Here is a 19,592-nt window from a genome sequence, read left to right on the forward strand (position 1 = left end):
AAGCAACAACTCTGAACCTGAACAGTCAGCTGAACTAGAACTCCGACACCAGAGCTGCTCTACTGTTAAGCTATGGGCTTGTTGTTCCTCAGGCTTCAGAAGCAAAAAGCCTGAACCGTAAAATCCCCGTTACTTGGTCTCTGACACTAACGACAATAAACCACGTAATATACTTGAACACAAGGTAAAAACATTGTCTGTTAATGAATGGATGAAAAATGTTTAGATACTTAAATAGCACATTTTTACAAGAAAAATGTCTAGTATAAGCTAAAGCTAATGTTAGCCACAAAGTTTAAGGAAAGTAAAACTCACCTTCGTATCTGTGTATAACGAGGCGAACATCTTAAAACCATTCTCCAGGTTACTTGTTGGAGCTTCGGATCGATGTTCATCATTAATTGTTACCTTGGACAAGCCCTGCAAACACCCAGTGGAAAGAGCCTTTTTCAATAGATCGGAAAAGATTGAGCCGCTTTTCCCCGGAAGCTGAGGTGCAAAGAGCCCATTCAGTAATTAGTGGAAGCTAAAGCGGTATACCAACATGGTATCTGAGAGAAGCTAATGCTAAAGTGTTAAACCAACGAAGTAATAAGTAGAAGCTAATGCTAATGCGCCGCAATATACAGGGTTAATATAAACATCAAACTACTTGAAGAATCGTTATGGTCAAAGAACAAAACTTCAACATAGATGCTGAACTTTAATCAAATGAAAGTTTATAAAACTGTATGTGTGTAAATGTGTATGTGATTATTCGGTCACAACAATATGGTGACGTATTAGGGCCGTTGTAGATGTTTTAAAAAGGTGTAGTCAGGGTGCAGCGGGTTAGCACGCCCCACGTTTGGAGGCCTCCGTCCACGACGCGGACGTCGCGGGTTCGACTCCCGGTCCCGACGACCTTTACCGCATGTCTCCCCTCCTTCCTGTCTGCCTACTGTCGAAAAAATACGCGCCACTAGCGCCGCAAAAACTCTTTGGAGAAAAAAAAAAAAAGGCGTAGTAAATATCCGCCAACAAACTTGAATCTTTCTGAGATTAATCTCAAAACTTTGGAGTTTTTTCTAGCAAATTTTTATCTTTAGGGTCTCAGAAATTATCTTGTTTTTCCTAGAAAAGTTCTGAGATTAATCTCAAAGGTTTTAATTTTTTGGCGGAAATTTACTCCTTTTTTTTATCTATCTACAATGACTCTAACACTCCGTGTTACATCTCCTATATCTATATTAGAAAAGTGACTGAAACGCCGTTTGTGAGTCAAAAGAACCGGTTCTTTTAGGTGAGCCGATCCATGGAGCCAGGATCCCAAACGGAGCCGGAACTCCCATCAGTCGGTCTGGATTTCCTCTCAGGCAGCAGCAGGGCTCGGCCTGCTCGTCTCCCTTAGCAACGCGGCCCCTCCTTTCAGCCCGCAGGGGAGGTGTTTAAAAAGTTCACGGCGTGTTTGTGCGTGTCAGAAAGGGGCGTGGAGGCCGAACCCACTCCAAGGAGCTCCTCAGCCCGCCTGCAGTCGCTGCGGAGCCCGGCAGAGTGACAGCAACCTCCCACCCCTCTGCAGAGGAACTGTTTGAGTTCAGGAGCCATGGAAGACGAAGGGTCCCACGCAGAGCCCGGCAGCGTGTCGGTCAGTGTATCTGGCAGCACCCACACCCTCCCACAGCTGCAGCCCAACAACACGGAGCTGCAGATCAGCCCGTCCTCCGCCCCCTGGTCCCCGACCTCCACCGGGACCCTGAATCGGCTCAGCCTGCGGGGGCCCCTGAGCCCCGCCGCGGCCTCCCCGCCCTCCCCGCCCGGCCAGGTGAGCGCCATCACGGTGATGGCGCTGCTGCAGAATCTGATGAACATGACGGAGACGGTGCAGGAGAACCAGCAGAGGATGGAGCAGCGGCAGTCCGACTTGGAGGGCGCCGTGCGGGTGGTGCAGGGCGACGTGGTGCGCCTCTGCAAGACCCACCTGTCCACCGCAAACAGCGTCAACAAGCTGCTGGAGCGCTCCCGCAAAGTCAACGGCAACGTGAAGGAGGTGAAGGAGCGTCTGGACAGGCAGGCGGTGCAGGTGAGGAAGCTGGAGGCCAACCACAACCACCTGCTGAAGAGGAACAACTTCAAAGTGCTCATCTTCCAGGTTAGTCGGTTTAAAAAAAGCTGCACCAAAACATTCAGTTTGCGCCATTTGAGAGGCAGAACCTGTGAAACTGCAGCAGGTTATTATGGAGGACTGCGGTTTCTGAGATCTATTTAAAACAGCAGACCTGGTGATTACTCCGATGGCAGTCAGGTTGTTGTTTTAGTCTGAGCTGTCATGATGAATCATGAAACTGCTGGGAGTTTTGGTCAAACAGCTGCTTCAACTTTTATGAATTTTAAATTTTTTTACGTTTGGTGAAACTGTCATCCTGTTGTGACAGATAATTAGTGAACAGATTGAGCTCCTCTGTCTTCTCTCAGTGCGAACTAGAAACGACCAATCAGAGCCAGGAGGCGGGGCTTAGTGCTGTCAATCATTACCTCGACATAGTCTGCCATTAGCGCTAAGGCTAATTAGCTTCACCATACACTAGTAGCAAACATGAGGATGATTGACAGCGCTAAGACCCGCCTCCTGGCTCTGATTGGTTGTTTTATCTTCAGATAGGAATAGTTGCTCCAAGAGGAAATGGAGAAAACAAATCTTTTCACAAATAGTCTCATAACAAACGGTTCTGACATTGAAACAATTTTAACAAATATGTAAAAAAAATTAACTTAAAAAAAGTTACATACTGCAGCTTTAACTGCAGAACCAAATATTTAAATAATCTGCTACTATCATGTGTATTTTTTATCATATTTTATTTCTCAACCTGTTAAATTCTCTCATATTTTGGTCGATCGCCTTTGCTCATATTAGATCAAGTTGTGAGACTCATACATCTATTACCTTTTTTAAAAACAATTTGATCAAATGTTGTAAGGAAAGTCAGTTTATGACTTAATTTGAGTTCAGGACACAACAGTACAGGCTTTAAATGGTTTGTTTTGTTCCAGCATCTGGTCCGATGTTGGGTCAAACATTTGTACCTGTTTTTAATCGTACTGTAGTAAAGTATGTGATTGTCAGCTCCAATCTGTTTTCAGTGGTTAAAGTTCTTGACATGTTGTTTTAAACAGGCATGTTTTCCCCTATTAATGCAAAAAAACAAAAAAAAAACTATACAAGATCTCTGAAATGGTTCATAAAAATTAAGTTTTTGAGCATCCAGAGCTCGGCTAAAGCAGTCCTGGGTTCAAGATTTTCCCTCAAAACAACCACGTCTCATTGTTTTCTGCTGAAATCTCATGAATCAGATTTCAACTCATTCATGACGTTGAAGGACAGAGTCAGATCCGCTTGGTTGTGATTTCTTTTGGTTGTTGCAGAAGTAAAGTGGGAACAGTGTGTCGGTTTTCATTTTGAATGTAATCGATTTTTAAGGAAATCGTTCTTAAGTTATAAAGAGTAACTTCAAAGCGATGTGGTTCTCGTTGGTACACATGTTGCTCTGTTTGAGTCCCATTTGCATCCCTATTTGCCTGGAGTCGTGGGTGTGTTCAGGATGTGTGTGTCCAGCTGCAAAGCTTTGCACATTTTCGCCTGAAACTCGCCTGACGGGACCTCCGACCAACAACTGCAGAGGTGAACAACATGATCCCAGTATTCACAAGTTTAAGGGCCCAGCAACACCCACACACACACAGCTTGTCCCTGTGCTCCAGAAAAGAAGGGTGTGTCTGAGAACGGAGCTGCAGGAGATAATAGAGGATTGCTTTAGACGCTGACTCTGCCTGGATCTGCTTACAGGCTGCAGCAGGCGTTCACACACATTCCAGGGTTTAGACGGGATGTTCAGCTTCAGCTGTTTCCTTTCACCTGTGGAGGTAAAAGTCACTGATCTGGAAAAATAAATAAATAAAAATCCTAAAAAGTTCCTCTGGTCATTCAGTAGTCGCCACTAAAGCCATAAAACCTGATATGGGCCGGTTTACTAGGAGTCAGCATGGGTTTTTATCCTGTTGAATGTGTGTGTGTGTCATGTAAAAGAAGGAGGGGGGCATTGTTGACTCAGGCAGAGCCACAGAGAGCTCTTTACCGCCGTTGTTATCTGGTTTCCCAGGTACTGAGGCTCTGTTGTTCAAATGCAGCAGGTGCCAAGAACCTTAACCTGTTTAAGCCGGTCTGCAGGTCTATCGGTTTTTCTCCTCTCTGGTTGTTTTTTTAAGCTGCTCAGCCTCGGTTTAATTTCTGTGAGCCGAGCATGCGGTGTCTGCATTCGGGTGCAGTAAGGCCAAGTACCTGCATGTGCGTGCATGCAGCAATGCCGTTTGATGGTCAGGTGTAAGCAGTTACTGCGGTTGTAAAAGAGCCTTGCTGTGCCCAAGGGGAGGGAGGATTGAAGGAACAGAGAGCAGTCCTGTGTTCCTTTCCTTTGTGTTCTTTACTCTAATTGGCACCCATCATTTTCTGCTGCCCCTAATGTCAGATTCTGCTTCCTCAGTTTAGCTTTTGCAGGGTTTCCACCAGAAAATTAGCTATGCCTGGTGGTAGGGGCGCTACAGCAATCCACTAGCAACCCAATATAACTTTGTGTTAAAAATTTTAAAAGTTGCAACAATTCAGAGGTGCAGCAGTTACTGCGGTTGTAAAAGAGTCTCACTGTGCCTGAGGGGAGGGAGGACTGATAGAATAGAGTGCAACTATTTTCCTTTTTTCCTTTTTATTCTTGATTCTAATTGGCACCCATTGTTTCCTGCTGCCCCTAACGTCAGAATTTGCTTCCTCAATTTAGCTTTTGCTTTGATGTAGCTCCGTTTTTGCCCTCATCTTTTGTTCCACCACCTGTTCCGATTCCCTGCGAGCTTTGATAACACTTATCTGTTGCCAAACTCAAACCACAGAGGCCATTGGATATCAGCGGAGGGCCGGAGCGCTTCCTGATTGATCCCAAACAGTCGTGCTCCTGTATGCGACAGCTGAGGTGGAAACGGGGAGGTCCATACCCGCTCCAGTTGGACAAAGATGTCTCCCGCTCTGCTAAGTCATTAATGAGGTCTTAATTACTGCTGCGCTGTACTGGCTTGTTTACCTTATTGTGCTTTCCTGCCTCAGTCTGCATGAATTTCATTTCCTGCAACAGAAGTCATTTATTTCTGAGCCGATCATAACTTTTCCTGTCGCTGTTTATTTCTCAGAAGATCCAGGATGCCAGATTGAATTTAATCAGAGCGAGAGGCTCGATTAGAAGTAAAAACCTCTTGGGAGGGAAAGTTCAGAGGTTTGCACTGACAGATAAAGCTCCTGTCATTGTTCTTGTTTGCTTTGTTACCAACCGTCATGATGCTTTGTGCATCAACACTTAATCAAAGGTTGTTGCTAAATCCAGCTTCAGAGAGAAGGAAGTAAAGCCTGTTTTTCCCTCTTTGTTTAATCTTTTCACTCAAGTCAGCCTCGAATACAGAGGAAGAAATTCATAAATCCCATTCATTGTCTTTAAGTAGTGGAGTTGAAAAGGCCTGTTGGTCAAACTTTTATTTGTCGCTGTTGGGTTTAATGTCCTAACATGATGGTGAAGCATGTTTGGTTCCACATTAGTTGCATTTTCTTCCAGAAAAGAAAACTTTTTATCAAGTGATAAGAATGCTTCATTGGGTAGATTTACTCCTTAAAGGACGTTCAAAGGTTTGGTTCTCTGCCTCAAACTGAGGATATTCTGGTTTAGTCCATTTAAAACAAACTCTGGTTTGTTTTCTTCATCGTTGCGTCTCGTTTGGGTCAGAATGAAAACAACCGTCTGGATGAGATGGTCTTGGTACGTTTCCAAATGAACTCTAGTGGTTAGTTTAGGTTGTGAATGTGGCTTGGCACAGCTACCAGGTGACTGCTGCAGGCTTGAGCTTGAAAAACCCTCAAACCAACAGAAAATGTAACCAGTCAATAAACTGAAGAAGTGATTCAGATCAAGTGAAGGAGCTGTAGGTGTGGGTTCTCTGTTGGAGGACTTTGATGTTGCCAAGTTTTGCACAAATTGATGCTGCAGCGTCTGCAGACGTCCAGGTGAAATGGGCTTCAAATGCCATCATGGAAATTTCGTCAATAAACATGAAGGTGACGGTTTTTCATTAGACAAGATTCAGATTTTCTTTCGAAGAAACTCGACTGTTTGAACTTTTTAATTGCACGTAACATAAAATAAAAAAGGTGCTCCAAATTCCTTCATAGATTAGTTTTAAATCCAACTTGTAATTAAAAGATTAAAACTTTATCCTCCCTTTTGCATCAAAGCATCACTCTCTAACCCTAACCTTTTACTCTGTTCGCTTGATGCATTTATAAACTAAAAAAGGTTAAAAAATAAAAAGATAAAACCAGCCAGATTTCTCAGGATGTGACCTCCAGTTCAGTGATCACAGTAAAATTATTCTGCATAGCCCGTTTCTTCAATCTCCTTTGCTTTTAACTCAGAGTTTGATATTTTTCTTGTTAAAAGACAAAGATAGTGAAGTTCGGCCTTTAGGGGGATTTATAGTAATTTTCTCTTGCATCAGATTGGTGCCTTTGTACCTGTGAAGCTGAAATAGTTGTGTGGAAACAGTCTGTGCTGCTGCTGCGTGGTGCAGATGGTGCAGACGTTGTGTGGGAATCGGATCCTCCTCCACAGGCTGCAGCCTCCGTTTGTTTCATGTTCCTTATGGTGATATATAACTTGTTTCAGGGTGTTCACATGCTTCTAGTGACTTATTTTAGGTTAAAATTGCAGATTTGATGTAAAACAAAAAGTTGTAAATGTGCCATCAGAGCAGAAAAAGTGACTTTCCTGCACTTTGTTCTATACGTTTGTGTATTTTTAGCGGGAATAAACCCGTTCTCCTTGTTAAAGTGAGTTCTCAGCCTGTTAAGGCGTGCTCTCCAAATGAACAATGAAGTTTGTTTACGAACTACGTTCCTGCTCTGTTATCATTCTTTCTTTCCCTTTGGGGTTCATTCCTCGGATAATCCTCTGGGTTTACGGCACAACGCAGAGCTGAGGATAAATATAGAGAAGGAAAAATGATGAGCAGAGAAACAAAGAAAGGAAAAAAGAATATATTGTATGAGCTGCATTTCTCTTGTGATGACAGCAGCATTAAGAGGAAAGTTTGGGGAAATTTGCAGACTGTATGCGTGCAGACGAGCCTTCCTGCATTCAGGTTTGACCAGTCGGCTCAACTGTTTCAGTCTTGGAGGCAAATGCAAGTTTATAGCTGCAGATTCTTCTAGTTACACTCCAGCTTGAATTACACAGAGAAGACCTGAGAATGTCACAGAGCCTGGGAGAACTTCCTCTGCAGACGTCCAACGTTTTGTAGTGAGGACTCCAGCTTTCTGAGAAGGAGCCGTTTTTTACATTTTAATTACAGTAGAAACGGGGATGCATTAACGCTGTGAAGCAGCTTGTTCCACCGGGAACAGAGCGTCTTTGTTTTGGGCAGCTCATAGTTTGCATGTCTCTGGTTTTAGCTCTGGTATTAACTCGTTAACGAGGCTGGTTGAACCCACGTCCGCACCCGTTTGCTCTCTTCTGCTTCACATCCAGTGTAATGGAAAATTTTATAATGTGCTCCTCACCATTCTCTTCTGCTTTAGGTTTTTCTACATGGTCTCATCATGAGATTGGTCAAGCTGCTCTCAGATTGACCTCTGCAGTGTCATGTAACAGCAGAAGCTTCTTGATCCTGGAGACTAAGTGTTACTTCCCCAACCCAGAACTTATCTGCCCTCATTAGCATGAAAGAACAACCCTGTTTCCTTAACAACAGACAAATGGTAAGACCATCAGTGTTGGTCTTGCCCACACAGATGGACAACACCTCTTGTCTTGTCCAATCAAGACAAGAGAGACTTGATTGGACACCTCTCGTCCAATCAAGTCTCTCTTCTCTGACCAGAACCTATAAAAGGAAGCCAGATCCACTGTTGGTCAGAGCAGACAGACTGACTGACTGACTGACTGACTGACTGACTGACTGACTGACTGACTCTTTATTTCTGTTCTCACCTTGCAAGGTTTTAATAAATTTCTTATTTCTTCTCATCCAAACTCTTGTTAAAGTTATTTTTTCCACAACACAAGTTAAATGTCAACAGAAACAGAATTTAACAAACTAAAATAGTTGGCTTGATATCATATCATACAGTCATGCAAAATAAGTAAGTACACCCTCTTGAACATTCACATGATTCTGATTTTTACCAGGTTAAAAAATGCATTTAATTCGAAACTCAAGTGAAGAAAAACATAAAACAGATTCAAAACCATCATTATTTATTAAAATAATATAATTAATACTGTTAAAATCTTATAAAAAAGTAAGTACACCCTTGCTAGGTTCCAGTAGATGGTTCTAATAGAGGCCCGATTAAAACAGTTTATAGAAGAAAAATGTCCTTTATTGTCCCACAGAGAGGAAAATGAGGCAGCAGCATGTAGGTTCACACAAATATAAAACAAACAAATTAAATTATAACATTCAGAAACATTCAAACTGAAACATACATCAGATATCTGCTGATCCAAGGAATGTGGAACTGAGGATCATCTTTATAAACTTTACAAAAGCTGCTTTATTAAAAATAAAGTAGCAATGTTCCCTGAACAAGATCATAAAATTATTAGGAAAAGTTTTTAATGAGAGAAAAGCTTTGATAGTCATGAGCAGCAGGTCTGCAGATTCAGTTGTTGCTCAATCGTTTGAAATCCTGATGCAGAAAATAATTTAATGATGTGTTAAAATCTGAAGTATTAATAAAACCAAAATATAGCTTCATAAGACTCAACATGTCTCATTTTAAGTTTTTCTTGTTATCATAAAATTACCACTGCATTCTACTGATACAGCAACTTTTTCTGGTAATATTCTGACATTGTCATAGAACTTCATTCTTATAATACAAGAGTAAAGTAGTAATAATATAAGTTTATTTTCACATGACTTTTTCTCGCATTATAATGGCTTAATTTTCATAATATGACTTTTTGTTGTACAACTTTATTCTTGTATTTTTACGACTTTTTTCCACAATATTCCGACTTTATTTTTATTTGACGTTTTTATGGTGTTATTCCAACTTTATCCTTGTAAATTACAAATTTATTCTCGTTTATCATGACTTTGTTGCACGATTTTATTCCATTATTCAGATTGTCTTTCTTTTAATATTATGACTTTGTTGTAATCTATTTCCCTACCTTAGTACTCCACCACCTTAGTACTCCACCACCTTCGTACTTATTTACAGTAGATGAAACTAAAAGATGTGGAAATACCAGCAGAAATGAGTCCCAGCTGCTGGAGGAAGGATCTGCCTTAACGCTGCTCTGTGCGCCTCGGACGCAGCAGTTTGTCACTGAAGGAGTTTTGTTTGTTTTGTTTGTAGCTTTAGAAAGTCAGAGCTGATTCAATGAGTTCATCCAAACACAAACATTGACAAACTTCCTGCTCAGCTCTGAGTGTGAATCTCGTTCCTCTGATTGGTTCCCCGGAGCCTCGGCGTTCCTGTCAGGAAGGGAAACACAATCAGCTTTCTGCTGGTTTTCCTTTTACTTCCGTCTGAAACATTAAAAACGAACAATAATAACTTCCTGGACTTTTGCGGTGGCCATCTTGCCCTGAAGCCAAAAGCATTGTCCAACATTATCTCTGCTTTGCTCTTATCAAACAACGGTTGATATGAAAAAGAATGGCTCTGCACTGCGGCTTACTGACGTATTGAACTGGAAATGTGGAGGAATGTCGACGCGGAACTCCGGAAAACGTTTTTCCATCATTCCTGACAAAAAAAGATTTTAAACCAGCTGTGAAACTTTTGTGATGCTGATCAGGAAGTTAAAGCGATAAAAACTCCAACAGCTGCAGCTTCACGTTACTCTGATGTCACAGAAAGTTAAACATCACGATCCGGATATGTAAAATAATGGTTTGCTCCAAGATTACATCGCCATGGTGTCACCATGGCGACGGGCTTGAATAGGCCGCCGTGTTGCGTGATGGCGACGCAGAAAGGCCGATGAACTCGCCAGTTTCCTCATTTCCAGAGACTCGGGCTCATTAACTGAGCAGGTCGCCGTTTCAGGCCGTGACGCCGTGACGCCACGAGTCTCTGGGAGGCGATTCGTCTCGTTTAGTTTCAGGACTGAAGTTTCTGGTTTTCTTCACAAGGCGTCACTCAGAGCTGCTCTGTTAAGGAAAAAATTATTTGATTAATAATAAAACTTATTTTTCCGTGTTTTACTGTATTTTTTCCATATTTTTTCCGTGTTTTTTGTGTTTTTCCGTGTTTTTCCTGTTTTTTTGTGTTTTTCCGTGTGCATGGAGCTTATCGTGTTTGTTCTGCTCCAAAGACAAATCCCAGATTTCCACTTCCTTCCTGCTTCCTTCCCGTGTCCACAGATGGTTCTGGTCAAAACGTTTGCAGATGAGGGGAGATTTTTACGGTCGGTCTGGTTTCAGGAGGCGCTGCAGCCGTTGTTCCTGCTGAAGGTTCTGGTTGGAGCGTTGGATGACCCGGGTCGCGTTACAGACGGGCGGAGTCAGAGAGCGACTTACGGTGAAAGGAAAGAAAGATGTCCGCCCAGCCGTTCTTTCTGTTTCATTTAAAGCTTCCTCTCTGTCTGGTTCTTACTAAAAGGCAGCAAATAAAAACATCAACAGAAAGTTTATCTGTTTGGCTGCCTGAGCCGTAAAGGTTAAACTCGTGTGCAACGCAGATTATTTAGACACGTGTGAAGTTTTAATTTCCTTATTGATTCTTTGATGCAGCTAAAGAAAACCCAAAACATAGAACCAATAAAGAATTTAACAGTTATAGTCCAACTATACTTTTAAATACGCTGGTGTGTGGTGGCTCATACTTTGTCCTTCCACTCAACTTTCTGGATACAGCTGTCTGTGAACAGCAGCTGGACATTTTGATTGATTTGATGTGAAACTTCATGAACTTCAAAATCTGAAGAAAAAAAGCAACTAGAAATATGAAACTGTGGACTTGAATTAGTGAATTAAATGGTTGTTGGTCCAGTTTGAGATGGATCATGTATTTCTGAGTATGAACCTGAATTTCTGGACTTATATATGCGGCGGCCATCTTGGATTTTGTGTTTTAGGGTTGAAACTTCCGATTGGACTCCGGACGTCCAGCCCAACGGCAGGAGTTGAGGTGCATCGTTTTGATTTATGATTACAAACAAATTTTTGCAAACAAATTTTGTTAGCCCAACATTTGATTCGGTTACGTTTACAAAAAAATCTTTGCCTTTAAATAATTGTTTGGTATTTCTTTATTTCTGTCCTTGTTTCTTTCATTCTTGATTACTTTCCCTCTTTTGCTCTTTTTTCCTTATTTGTTTTGAATATGCTAAACTAATTTGCTACATAATATATTTGGTATCAGTTTAAAGCAGACTGGAGTTATTTTCAAAAGTTTGATTTGGATTTGATCAGGTTTAATTATCTTCCAAACTAATTGATCAGTGATGGAAGCGAAGCGGCTGCTGTTGCTCTCCTTCCTTCACACACCTGCTCATTTAAAATAGATGTTTCAGCTGAAAACAGCTAAATTAAAGGTGTACAGTTACATGAATGGCCCTTTATCTGAAAGGTGAATCCACTGAGCCACACCCTGATGAGCGTCCGTTTACAAGCTAGCCATTAGATGCTAATTGTACCATGCAGCTGATAAACACCAGGTTGCGTAACCGCGCTGCTCTCTGCTGTCAGCCTGGATTATCCTTGTTTTTCTGCTCTTCTGAAAGAGTTTCTTTCTTTAAACAAAAGCCTGTGTCTGACAGACAAACTGCGTCGTCACTAATGAGTCCGTCCTCAGAGGATAATTGACGAGGTTCCCAGGAGAACATCAGAAAGCGAACAGTCGGTCCTGGGTCACGTGGTTCTGAGGAAAAGGCTGTTTGTGGCGTTTCTTCCAAAACTATGGAAGGTCAAACTGGGGTCAAGTTTGTTTCTACAGTTTAGTTGTTTAAACAGCTGAAAACGGGCTGAAGGAAAACCAGCAGGTTGTCTACAGGAAGTCGACCTTTAAGTGGATTTGTTTGCCTAAAATAGAGTTTTACAGCCACAGTATGAAAAATATTAATTACCAGAATAACATTGTAAAAACAAAAGAACAAAGTTCTACGGTACTTTATTCTCGTATTATTACAGTTTTATTCTTGGATTATTACGACTTTATTCTCCTCACTTTAATCTTGTATTACTGAGAATTTATTCTTGCATAGTTACAATTTAATACAGTAATACGACTTACTGTATTATTGCTACATTATTCTCATATTGTCGTTACTTTATTGTCTTATTATTACGACTTTATTGAAGTATTTGTATGACTACATTCTTGTAATATTACAAATATCTTTGTATTACAATTTTATTCACATATTATTCAGATTTATTCTACTATTGCAACTTTAATCTGGTATTATCATGACGTTATTCTTAAAATATGGATTTATTTTAACACTTTATTGCAGTTTCAGTTTCTGCTCCCAGTAGCTTTTCTTCGTGATCAAACCTGATCCAGTCAGAGTCCAACATGTCCGGACTGAGGTTCCCTGGACAGGCGGTTCCACCAGACACCGGTGAAGTTCTTATCATCCTTATGCAGGAAAGCAAAATAAACTGTTTCCCTCATAATAACCTGTGAGAGTGGAGCTGATTAAAACCAATCCTGACTCACAGCCGGTTAAATTAATTTCATTTCCTTTATATTTGTGGATTGCTTGGATTGTTTCCAACATTTTGTGTGAATTTCATGTAAATAGAAAAATATTTATTGAGGAAAAATCTGTTCAAATCTAATTTTATCCGCTGTTTAAAAGGAGAAAAGCTGAAAACATAACATTCTCCTCCAGGCCAGTTTCCTGCTTTTTGTTTACATCCTAAAAATATCCTGACTTTTAATTATGTGACTGTTTGTTTTTGATGATTATCGGACGTTTCCGCTGTGTGGCTGGAGCTGCACTGTGTCCAACTGTAGAAAGAACAGATGGACAGATAGCTGCGGTCAAGGCCAATTAAAACTTCTGTTTTCAAAGTCTTTTAAAAATCTATTTCTAAAAGTATTTGCTTAACTTAAGGTTGTAGTGGATTCAAACAAAACAAAGACGTCAAGATGATGGAGGCTGATCAGGACAGCCTACAAAACATCTGGACTAGAAAAACTGACTAGTTTTCACTGATACAAACAAATATAATCAACTACTGTTTGCTAGATTAGCTTGAGCTAACACTTTTAGCACAAGTTAAGTCCATTAGCTAGCACAAAAACCTTTAGCAGGATCCAATAACACAAACAGGAGCTAAAACATTAGCTAACATTAACACCTTTAAAAGGATCTAACACCATTAGCTAAAGCTAACACATTGGCTAAAGCTAACACTATTAGCAGGATAAAATACCATTGAGCCAACTAATGGTATTAGCAGGATCAATGCTAACACCATTTGTTTGAGCAACGAGAGCGAGGTTGATTAGCCAAAGAGCAGAAAGCCGCTCTTCTAACTAACTTCTAACTAATAGCACTAAACAACTATTAGTTAGCGCTAACTAATAGTTCTAACTAATATTAACTATGTTAGTGTTAGTTAGTTAGAACTAATGGAGCTAACAGTGTTAGTTCTAACTTAGAAGTACTATAAAAACATAGTTATGAGTGTTTTTAGAAAAAAAAATCAAGTTTTTGTGGATTTCAATTGTTTTGGGGCAGCTGTGAATACCAAGAGAAAAAGAGATTTATTGGTTCAAACCCAGAAATTAATGTTCCAGGATGTTTTAGCTGGCTTGGTTCTTAAATTACAAAACAACATATCAGATTGGACCAGATTTTTTTACATTGCTGGAGTTATCTGACTAAACCAAGTTTCCTCCTAAAGCTTTTATTGTTCTTTCTCCTGTTAATAACTCACGGCTGTTCTCCGGGTTTGGGTTGGCCCCGTCTTCAGAACACGCTGACAGATTTATTCTCTTTACCTGGGAGATATCTCACATGCCTGGCCCACACCGGAGCCTTGATTCATAGCTGGATTTTTTTTTTTTAGATCCGGCCAGGAGATACCAGCGCTTTAAAAACAGGCCGCAGTGTGCAAGCATTTTTATTTTTTAAATGTTTGTAAGGTGCAGGTAAGAACAAACGTTGATGAATAAATGAGTCATCCTGGTCTGTAAACATGCTGGGAGCACTTTGGGAATGTCTCGCCAGCTGCCAGGCATTCTTTGAAATGCAGGCATGCTTTCTGTCCGTCCATGCAGGTTGCATCACCTAACAAGGAACGGGGTTAAAGTTTCGGTTCTTTCATTTTTCCCACCAAGCAGATGGATTTACTGTGAAGAAATAAAAACAGAAATGGTGCAGAGAGGCTGGGTTAAATGTTTCTGGAGGTTTGGAAAGTTCTTTTTGGATTCTGGATGAAGGAATTTCAGGAGAAAAAAACGTTGGATCTGAAAGTTTGGTGAATTTCTGTGACATGAACCCAGTGAAGGTCGATTCCATGACTCAGGTTAAGGATTTTCCAGGCCTGGAAAAGACTGAAATAGAATCAGACTTTATCTTTTAACTAAGACATTCATCCATCTGTTCATCCATCCATGTGTTTTTTATTTCATTTTTACTGTAAAAATGTTTCTATAATCTCTAATATTCAGTCCTGATGGAAGTGAAATCCAGATTAAAGTTAAACTTTGTTTCCATTTAGTCTGACCTTTTATCCTGTGAGTCATGTGGCCGGTCTCACAGTTAACCAGCTGAATCGGTCAGTTAGTTAACCCAAACATGTGATGTGGACTATAAACCAGTGAAATTTACAATACAGCGGGTTTCTGAACCTCAGGTGATCCTCCCACCGTTCGTTTATGAGCATTTCACATGTTCACTGGAGTATGTCAGCCGCTGGATCTGCACCGCCGCTCTTCCCTCGCTCCGGCTCGGCCAGAGAAAGGAGTGGGAGCTCATAAATCCCCACTGGAGGAGAAGACTGTTGGTGCCTGCATGCTTCTGATTTCCTGATTGTGCACAGATGAGCAGGCAGCCGGTCAAATGGTGGATATGAAGCTCGTCTCTGTTTATGGTGTGTTTGTGCGATATAGAGACGTGTTGGAATCCTTCAAAAGAAACGAGTGAAATTTCTCAGAATTCAGGGGAAAGGCATGTAGAGACTGGTCTGTTCAGACCGAGCCTGGATGCCAAAGCATATTAAACACAAAGTCAACGTTTCTTCCACAATGTCAAAGAGAGATTACCCGCCTTAACTATAGATATTCAACTTTATGTTCAAGGGATTTATGTACTGAAATGTAATATTTAAAGTAGGGGTGGGCATTGATCTATCATCTGGATAAGTTTCAGTTATTGATGGTAAATAAAACACACAACTGATGGCATGATCAGAAATGTTATTTTTGTTATATTCGCTTAAAAAACCTCCTGAATGTAACGTAGCAACCCCAGCCGAGTTCCGCCCGTTACCTAGCAACCGGAGCTGAGCTCCAGCATGGTTGGTCAGCTGGTTTCACTGCTGTATGTGGTGTACAATGGCTGCTGTTCTCCAGCAGCCATTGTACACCGAGTTTTGTTGCTGACTTATCATCCAGAAACCACCTGCTGCATTCTTGTTTTTTGTGCAGACAGTTCCACTTCTGCTTTTCAAAGATGTACATTTGTATAATTGTGCATCTGTTTGTGTGATTGTAAATGTTCAGCTGGAACGAAGGCCAGCAGCATCTTATTTGGATTTAAAGTGACAGGATGCCCTTAAACAGCTCAAAATAGGCAGGACTCACCCGACTAAAAACTTAATTTTATGTAAAAAAACATGTTTTGTATCATCCATAAACCTATCCTAACCTGTTCAAGGGACCATAATCGATCTCCTTTAACATCCATCTCTTTCTTCTGTCCCCCAATAGGAAGACAATGAGATCCCTGCCAACTTGGTGGTCTCCCCCAAAACTCCCGTACCAAGCCAGTATGACGCAGAGTCCACCATCCAGCCGGCTCCGTCTATCACAGGATCTATTGAAGGCGGCCGCACTCAGGAAGAGATGCTCCAGAAGATCAGTCTGTCCTCAGACGACGACCCCGACCTGGCGTGCGCTGCGTCCCAACGAGACGAGGGCGACTCCCTGGAGTACGAAGTCTCCCCCATCAAATTCGAAAGAAGGTCTGACCGGTTCAAACGCTCCAGTCTGAAGAAGGTCGACAGCATAAAGAAGGTCTTCACACAAGCCAAGATCGGCGAGAAGGTAAACCAGATCACCTCCAAGATTGTTCCTCCAGAGAAGCGCGAGAAGATCAAGAAGAGCTTCACCCCGAGCCACTCCAAGTCTCCAACCGCCAGGGCCTCGTCCTTCAAGATTTCCCCAATGACCTTCAACGTAAAGAAGGTCAGAGATGGGGATGCGCCCGCTCAAGAAATAAATTCCCCTGTTGAACAAACCCATGTGGAAATCCCTGCGCTGACCGGTCTGGGTGGTAAGATTCCCTCAGGTGAGGTTCACATCCAGGAAGAGGTGATGAAGGAGGTGGTGGAGACCCTGAGTCCGACCACGACGGAAACCATCCAGGCAGAGGTGTCCGTCAACGGGAAGTCCTCCAGCGTTGAGGCGGAGATCAACGGCGAGGGTCTGGCTGGCCTGGCGGTTCCGGAGCACGACGAAGATGTTGGTGAGGATGAGGAGGAGGAAGAGGAGGATCAAGAGAAGCAGAAAAGCCCAGTTGAGGTGGCGGCTGAAGTCCAGATTACAGAAACGATCGCCGTGGAGCAAGTGTCTTAATGCCAATCGGCTGAAAGCATCAAGTCCGATTCCTCTTCTATTCGTCTTTGAGTTCCTAGGATTACAGAAGATCGAAAAGTCGCACCTGGCTGTCGGGTCGGGATCCACCATAACCCCCGGCCACATCACCAACATCTCCAGGGTGCTGGAGCAACCGTCTTCCTCCTGCAGGAGGTTCCTCGCTGAAAAACGGCCTCTTTTGTTCCCTGGAAAGTGAGAAAGAAAAACAGAACCTGCTGAGGCAGTGCGTTGCCAGGTTGTGCCGGAGCTGGAATGAGACGGGTTGTTTTTTTTCCTTTTCTTCCTCTTTGTAGGCTTGTTGAGGTTGTTTACTGGATTTCCAGATCCTACCCAACCGGTGAATCTGGTCGTCCACCGTCTTCTGTTACAACCCAGCAATTGTAAATCTGTTTTCCTCTTATTTTCTGATCTTATAACTGATTTGGAACACCATGTTGTAGTAATAGTATATTAATACTATCAAAACAAGAACAACTGTAAATTATTCCTATATGATGGGTGTGGGGAAATACCTAAAAACTATTAAAAACATTAAAAATGTATATAAAGGGAGAGAATTGCTAAAGTTTGGTGGCAGTAACCTGGGATTTAATTTGACTAAAGTCACAGTTCTATTTGTTTTAGGATTTTAGGGGCAGAAAGTTATGGAAAATGTTTCTTTAAACAGAAAATAACTTCCTTTCACAAAATTATAGAAGGGTTTTGATTAAATACCTTTCTATAGTAACATTACTGATGGTAATATGTCCATCAAAATAGATACATTTAACATTTCTTTATATAAAAACTGTAAAAACCCAGCAAAACTTCAGACTTAATGTAATGCAAATTAAAACAACACTTGGAGAACTAACATTACACAAAAGCTTGGTGGCTTAATTAAAGGAGAACTATTTTTGAAAAATGCAAATTTTGCATGTTTTTATTCTTCCGTTTGGGTTTCTACTGATTCTAAAACAATCCAACCCAGAGAACACCGAGAGAAAAACCAGAAAACACCGAGAAAAACCAGAAAACACCGAGAAAAAAACAGAAAACACAGAGAAAAACTTACTGTCAGCTGTTTTCTGGCAGTAAGTTAAGATTTTTTGGTGCCTGGAAAAAGAGCCGCTTCACAAACCTCCCGATTGTTAAGCCACATTCCACGGGCACTCTGTCGTTACCTAGCAACCCCAGTCGAGTTCCGCCCGTTACCTAGCAACCTAAGCTGAGCACCAGCTGGTTTTACCGCTGTATGGGCTGTACAATGGCTGCTGGAAGTAACAAGTGGTTGTTGTCGTCTCACCATACAGAAACCAGTTGCTGCATTCCTGTTGGTTGTGTGGGAGGCTCCACTTCTGCTTTTCAAAGATGTAAAATCCCATTACCCAAGAATGATTTTAAACAAAAACAGTAATGAATATGTTTTATCTCTATCCTAGCCTGTTCAAGGCATCATGATAATGTTTGACCCCGTTGTTTTTCCGTATCTTTGCTGCTGCAGATCGCCTGGAATCTGAACTTTTCTTTGCTGACTGTCATCATTACCACCTCGGCTTTGCATTGCTTTGGTGTGGATTCATTTTAATACAGATTTACATCTAAAACAGGATGATTATTGCTTCTGCTTATTAAATTTTCCACGCCTCATGCATCCTGCTGCGCTGCCTTCGACTTGCACAAGCTGGTCTGAGTAATTGCTCACCTGTATGGACGGATTCCAGTGGCTTTGCTGAGTAAAAACACACCAGGAATGTGTCTCCTGTTTAACTCTAATCGATTGCATCTTGTAGATCAAAGTTTTCCAAATGCATAAAAACAAAAGTTTATATCGGAATCATTTAAATTTCTAACAGTAATTTACAGAGTTTGAGCGGCTGCTGGACGGTAGACAGAGCAGATAAAAGCGGAGGAAAGCATTCCCAGGTTTGACAGACGGCTTCTGCTTGGCACACATTTCATCCTCCTGGCCTCCCAGTCTGAAACTGGTGGAGGTTCAGGGAGAACCACAGGTGTGCTGGAAACTGTGGGAAAGTTCTGCAGGTGCTGGAAGGGACCGTGAAGTCGCCCTGGGTGATTTCAGGCAGGATTTTAAAAATGTTTTTCTGCATTGAGGCTTGCATTGAACCATGGGAATAGACATGTTTTTTATGGGATCAATGATCTGTTGCAGCTTGTCTTATAGGCACATAAACTGCTGATCCCGGATGGAATAAATCCCCCAAAAAACAATAAATTAAAAAAAAATCTAAATATATCATCTCCATATTAACTATGCAAAACATGCATTTACTGATCTGTTATCCCTGAGGTCTTTATGGAAGATTAACGCTAATTTTATTGTTTTTGCACAATTACATACAGTATATATATATTTTTTTTTTCTGTTAGCCACTTAAACCAAGCCTCAATGAATATATATATATATATATATATATATGGGTGGATAAGAAACCACCCGCGGTGGGTGAGAAGGGAATTTATATATATATATATATATATATATATGTGAATGCTTCATTTGTGTGAAATTATTGGGAAATTAAAATAAATTATGTCATTGATTTACACTGTTTGAGATATATTTGCGTATCTGAGTAAAAAACAAATATTTAGTGAATTGCAGAAGTATTCATGTTTGTTTACACCTGAAAGCAGATAAAAATGAAACACTTTTATATTACATATTCTAATATATACTAACTGCTTTTATTGTTGGATATTTTGCCCGGTTGCTTGTTATTATTTTTTA

At 41.2% G+C, this 19,592-nt stretch overlaps 1 protein-coding gene across 1 annotated transcript; it reads left to right on the plus strand.

The window, feature by feature from the left end:
- The first annotated feature begins 1,478 nt into the window (after positions 1-1,478).
- On the plus strand, positions 1,479-19,249 carry LOC102238026 (caveolae-associated protein 2-like). The gene is made up of 2 exons (XM_005798173.2): positions 1,479-2,131; positions 15,974-19,249. Exons 1-2 carry the CDS (start codon positions 1,586-1,588, stop codon positions 16,838-16,840), a joined length of 1,413 nt encoding a protein of 470 aa, XP_005798230.1. The 5' UTR covers positions 1,479-1,585; the 3' UTR covers positions 16,841-19,249.
- Positions 19,250-19,592: the final 343 nt, after the last annotated feature.

The sequence above is a fragment of the Xiphophorus maculatus genome, chromosome 7, assembly GCF_002775205.1.
Source record: "Xiphophorus maculatus strain JP 163 A chromosome 7, X_maculatus-5.0-male, whole genome shotgun sequence".
NCBI classification, from domain to species: Eukaryota; Metazoa; Chordata; class Actinopteri; order Cyprinodontiformes; family Poeciliidae; genus Xiphophorus; species Xiphophorus maculatus.

Coding starts and splice junctions, on each gene's coding strand:
- LOC102238026 (XM_005798173.2), top strand. CDS start 1,586: ATGGAAGACGAAGGGTCCCACGCAGAGCCCGGCAGCGTGTCGGTCAGT. Junction 2,132..15,973: donor TCAAAGTGCTCATCTTCCAG/GTTAGTCGGTTT, acceptor GTCCCCCAATAG/GAAGACAATGAGATCCCTGC.